This window comes from Brienomyrus brachyistius, chromosome 20, assembly GCF_023856365.1.
Source record: "Brienomyrus brachyistius isolate T26 chromosome 20, BBRACH_0.4, whole genome shotgun sequence".
Classification (NCBI taxonomy): Eukaryota; Metazoa; Chordata; class Actinopteri; order Osteoglossiformes; family Mormyridae; genus Brienomyrus; species Brienomyrus brachyistius.
In genome coordinates, this window is record NC_064552.1 from 469,036 (window position 1) to 475,035 (window position 6,000).

Sequence of the window (6,000 nt, forward strand, 5' to 3'; positions counted from 1 at the left end):
CCTGGAGAAGAAGGGCTTGAGTTTATTTTGCACAACAAGCCCTCACATTGTGAAGGTGTCTCCCAGTCCTCATTAATCTGCTAATAAGGGCTGCAGAAGAACTGCAGAGGAAAAAAAAAAGATTTTAAATTTTAATAACACTGGTACGATTTTGTAAATCTTTCCTGACAGAAAAGTCCTCATTATTTTTATCTGTCTCAGAGGAATTTTTTCCACCACCTCCCCTGTTAAACGCACTTTCTCTGGCTGCTTTTTTGCCTTCTCTCTGCTCTTTTATCCGTGTTCAGCAGGTTTACAGTCACTCTCTCTTTCCCACATGCACTTGCCTCTGCACACGTGTACAGGCATGCAGTCATAAACCTGCAGGCCAACTTTCAGAAGCCTGCTCAACACTCCCCATGGCAGCAGTCAGTCACACGCCCCTGCTTCTGTAATCTATGTCACTCTATGTGCGTGTGAGTGTGCTTGTGATTCGCTGAGTCTCCATCCTCCTCCAACAAGATGTGGACTTGGGAATATGAACCACAGCTTGTACTTTGGTGGTTGTTTCTACATTTAATTCACTTATACTATTCAAAAATGATCCTAACTCAGTGTCCCAGTGGAGTGGTAGGTATGAATTATGCTAGCATTGAGGCTGATCCCTGAGATTAGTTTATACCCTCCATCCTTCACTGTACCTTTTACAAGGGCTGGACATGTACTCTGCTTGAAAGTATTTAGTGTAGTACCATGTTGGGTAGGCCTGCACCATCTGCAACATGCATCACGTTGGGTAGACCTACGCCATCTGCAACATGCATCACGTTGGGTAGGCCTGCGCCATCTGCAACATGCATCACATTGGGTAGACCTACGCCATCTGCAACATGCATCACGTTGGGTAGGCCTGCGCCATCTGCAACATGCATCACGTTGGGTAGGCCTACATCATCTGCAACATGCATCACGTTGGGTAGGCCTACGCCATCTGCAACATACATCACGTTGGGTAGGCCTACGCCATCTGCAACATGCATCACGTTGGGTATGTGTACGCCATATGCAACAAACATCATGTTGAGTAGACCAGCTCCGTGACATGCATAACCTTAGGTAGGCCTGCTCCGTCTGTGACATGCATCACATTGAGTAGGCCTGCTCCGTCTGTGACATGCATCACCTTAGGTAGGCCTGCTCCGTCTGTGACATGCATCACCTTAGGTAGGCCTGCTCCGTCTGTGACATGCATCACCTTAGGTAGGCCTGCTCCGTCTGTGACATGCATCACCTTAGGTAGGCCTGCTCCGTCTGTGACATGCATCACCTTAGGTAGGCCTGCTCCGTCTGTGACATGCATCACATTGAGTAGGCCTGCTCCGTCTGTGACATGCATCACCTTAGGTAGGCCTGCTCCATCTGTGACATGCGTCACCTTAGGTAGGCCTGCTCCGTCTGTGACATGCGTCACGTTGAGTAGACCTGCTATGTCTGTGACAGGCATCACAAAAAGTGCATTTCCCTTTATTTCTTTGTTGCTGTGTACTGTCATTTTTTTCCAGCAGACTGGAGCACTTAACGAACGACAGAGTAGAACTACAAGCAGAACCATAGAAGCACATCTTAATGAAGTGCTTGTCTGAGACCACAGAAAGGTTGCCCTCTGTAGAGGAGCAGTTGCTTGTCTCGTGTCCCATGGTTCTGTTCACACGCTGCCTCCATGCTCCTGTGTGTGACTCTGTCTATTGTAGTCACTGGTGTGTTTTTGGGTTTAATCGAGAGTCATGTTGAGTGGCAATGAAGTCAGACATGCATGAACTGTTCATTTCATTCAAATGTCTGTTCATTTCATCCGTCACTTTTATAACCGTGCCTAAAACAGACAAAACTCCATAACAGTAAATATGAGTGTAGCCTGGCACATGTACATATATTAAACACACGGAGAGACACGTCTATCTGTCCCTTCATAAAGCCTGCTTAGGCAGTGTCATGGAGCAGGACATAGATGTGGACGCCAGCCTCGGGGTTTTGCATGTGTGCATGATGAATGGAAGGTCGTTCACCTCCCGCTTGGGGTTGGGCGCTGGTCATGTGACCCTATCGGCCTGATCAGAGCAGCTCGCTGGGCAGCAGTGCTGCTGCTTTCTCTCCTTTTATCGGGGGTCGTGTGCTTGACTTCATAACTCCAGGGCTGTGGTTCTGCATGGTGTCTCAGCGTTTGCATGTGTTTCCTCCCACAGCTCCATGGCTTGAGTCTCTAAATTGACCGTAGTCTGTGCCTGTGCAGGTTCATGTCTCTGTGTATGTTTGTAGCTGTGCCTGTACATGTTCATGTCTCTGTATGTTTGTAGCTGTGCCTGTACATGTTCATGTCTCTGTGTATGTTTGTAGCTGTGCCTGTACATGTTCATGTCTCTGTATGTTTGTAGCTGTGCCTGTACATGTTCATGTCTCTGTGTATGTTTGTAGCTGTGCCTGTACATGTTCATGTCTCTGTGTATGTTTGTAGCTGTGCCTGTGCAGGTTTGTATTTACCACATTTGCATGTGCGTAGGATATATCAATCTGTCTGTTTGCCTGTCTATCATTTATGAAATATATAATCTCTATACTATATTATATAAATATATAAACATACATGATATCAAATGTGAATATATATATGTAATATGTATAAAATATAAAAATATTTATAATATGCATAAATATATATACTCGATAAAATACACTTACTCTATAAAATCTGTTAAATATATATAAATATAAAAAGTAAAATGACTGTACATGGTATGGAAATGCACATTGGTAGTTTATGGGGGGGGGGGGGGGTTGGCATGGTGGGAACGCAGAGGCAGCCTCATGCCTAAAGGTCAATTTCACTCCATGATGTGTTGTAGCTCCTGTTGTAGAGCCTGTTGTAGCTCCTGTTGTAGAGCCTGTTGTGGAGCTTTTTGTAGAGCTGTTTGGAGGACAAAGGACTTCCTCAGTCTGCCAGTCAAGCAGGACAGTGACTGTAGTCCTGCCACTAAACAGACTCCTCTGCCTGGAGAATGTGCTATGCAGGGGGTGACTGTCATTGTCCATGATGATCAGAAGTTTGTTAAGCACCCCCTGCATGTCCTTCTGGGTCGCATTTCCGCTTTAACTCCGACACCATCCTCAGTAAGTTACAGGTGGATGAAGAGCAAACAGTAGAACATCTGAGGTATTAAAGTGGGAAGTATGTTTTTCAGAGGTAAGCGTTCTGTTAGTGTGTAGGTAGATCTGAATAATGCTGGGGTACACAAGGCTGAGGGAGGTGATTTTCAAGACAGAAGGTACTGAGTAGAATGGAATGATGTCACTGGAAGGTCAGAGGGTCCTGAGTGGATGATCTGAGCTCGCGAGCTGGATTTATCAGATGCTCAGCCTGAGCCCGCAGTAAAAAGTGCTGCGCTAGAATTTTCTCATTTCAGGTCTCTTATTTATAGCTGTACCTTGTATTTTTTGGTGCAGGTAAACAGACACACAGTAAGAAGGTTTGTGTGTTGAGGTTACACTCTGCATCAAGCAATATTCATAACTGATATTACTCAGGACTAAAAACACACATCCACAGCTAACACGCCACATTCAGGAGGCATCAGGGAACACAACCGGGAAACCTTCAGCCTTGGTTCGTGCTTCACACCACTCCCTCATGATCAAGACACGTGGTCCAGACCTCAGCCTCGTGGTCATGACACGTGGTCCAGACTTCGACCTCGTGGTTGTGACACATGGTCTAGACCTCACAACATGTGGTCCAGATCTCGACCTGATGATTGTGACACATGGTCGAAACCTCAACCCTATGGTCACGGCATGTGGTCCAGACCTCAGCCTCATGGTCACGACACATGGCCCAGACCTCAGCCTCATGGTCACAACACATGGCCCAGACCTCAGCCTCATGGTCACGACACATGGCCCAGACCTCAGCCTCATGGTCACGACACATGGCCCAGACCTCAGCCTCATGGTCACGACACATGGCCCAGACCTCAGCCTCATGGTCACGACACATGGCCCAGACCTCAGCCTCATGGTCATATCTCTTCTCTGTCTCTTCCACAGGGTCATTCAGAACCGTATCCTGATCTTCGTCTTGGGGGCCGTCATTCTCCTCACCATTGTTTTGGCTGTGTATTTCAACTTCAGAGGGCAGTGACTGCCCCCACCCTCCACCCTCTCCCATATGATTGATGGAGACAGAAGTATTGGCGGGACTAATTAGGACAAAGCGGTCACATGAATCATGTCCCCTTCCCCCCAAGCACACATTCGGTCTGGGCTTAAGGTGCAGAGGTCACCATCCCAGGCCTTTTATTCCCGGCTGTTCATCTTATTGTTCACGTCTTTGCATGGAAGCTCCCTATAGCCCTAATTCAGAAGAATTACCTCTTTGCTATGGCACATTGGCTCTCTGTACATTATTATGCTTGTTTGAGGTGGGGGGGGGGGGCGGATTGTGGAATATGGGAGTTACTGTTTTTATGTGCAAACTCTGTCCTGCTTCACTTTGTTGTCTCTCTCAGTTTTTGTGAATTTTGTGAATTTTCTTACAATGTTTGCGTGAGGAGAGAGACAAACAAAGCATATGTCTCTGATTTGGTCCGAGTTTGGGTTCTGCCCTCCCGGGGCCGTGTGCGGCAGCGGGGGGCCGCCTAGGGTCACGTCGCCTCTGAAGGTGGGTGCTGGTGAACCTGAGTGTAGCCTGAGGTGGCAGCAGGTGCATAACCCCGCGCTGCACGCTGAGCACGCTGCTGCATCTGCTGCTGCCTCTGGCCCAGCAAGCAGGACAACTTGGGGCAGGTTCCCCCACAGAGGCGCCTGACTGCCCTCACGCCACACCAGCCTCGGTTCTGTGTGTTTCTGCTCCCGTTCTTCTATCTTCAGGTGTCACTAATAAGTCAAAATGTTGCTTGTCGTTTTGATGAGTAGGTTGCAGAAAAACTTCAAATAAAATGATTGAAACTATAAACCCTAAGAGATCTCCTTTCAATCACCCAAAAGCTGGAATATCGTGGGCGGGTGATGATGATGAGCTTGCTGGCATAACTGCGAGAGAAAACTGCGAGAGCAGGCGGCACAGAGCAGCAAAACAAACCCTTCGGTGTAGGCCGGTGGTGCCCTCGCCTCCGGGGGGCGCCCAGGGAGCCTTGCACGAGCGGGGCCGCTGTCTGCGGACACTCAGGGACGCGCTTCAGCGGAGGACGCTGTAACATCGGGGCCCAGCGGTGCCACGGCGACCAGCTCCATTTGGTATTCTGTTTAAGGGCAAGAGGAGCGGCTGGTTTTGGAAGCTGCCTGGCGGGGGGCTGCCGGTGCTGCTGGTGCTGCTGCTTCACAGTCACCGCCTTCAAAGGGCCAAATTAATGGGCAACAAAATTGTGCAGCTCTGTCCGTCCCATGTGGGGCTAACCCGTCGAGAGTTATCATTAAGATGAGGAATAATGAAGAAGGGAAGAAGAAGCAGGAGGAGGAGAAGAAGGGAAAGAGAGCCCAAGCGGTTTGACAAACCTCATCAGATAATGACCCGAGCGACTGCTCTCTGCAGACGGCACAGGGAATGATGGGCTGCTTCTGCCTGTATCTCTGCATCTGTGCCTTTCTGCCATGTCTGTGTGCCTCTCACAGTCTGTCGGTGTGAAGCTGTGTTTGTATTTGTCTGTGTGTCTGGTGTGTGTCTGTGTTTCTGTATGTGTGTGACTGCATTTGTGTGTCTGTGTGTGTGTGTGCGTCTGTGTGTGTGTGTGTGCATGCATGTTTAGTTCTGTATGTCTGGTGTGTGTATGTATCTGTATGTGTGTGACTGCGTTTGTGTGTGTGTCTGTGTGTGCGTTTCTGTGTGTGTGTCTGTATGTCTGTGTTTCTGTGTGTGTGTGTGTGTGTGTGTATGTGTTTCTGTATGTGTGGGACTGCGTTTGTGTGTCTGTATGTGTGTCTGTGTGTGTGTGTGTGTGTGTGTGTGTGTGTGTGTGTGTGTGTGTGTGTGTG

The 6,000-nt window shown here is 48.4% G+C and overlaps 1 protein-coding gene across 4 annotated transcripts in view; it reads left to right on the plus strand.

Moving 5' to 3' along the window:
• vti1a (vesicle transport through interaction with t-SNAREs 1A) overlaps window positions 1–4,984 on the plus strand; it is a 105,319-nt gene extending 100,335 nt beyond the window's left edge. For all 4 annotated transcript variants that reach the window (XM_048986977.1, XM_048986975.1, XM_048986978.1 and 1 more), the window contains one exon: window positions 4,078–4,984. Coding sequence is in view for 2 of the 4 variants with exons in the window: in XM_048986975.1 (XP_048842932.1) it covers window positions 4,078–4,171 (94 nt within the window). In the remaining 2 variants the exon portion in view is untranslated. The remainder of the gene's footprint in view (window positions 1–4,077) is intronic.
• Window positions 4,985–6,000: the final 1,016 nt, after the last annotated feature.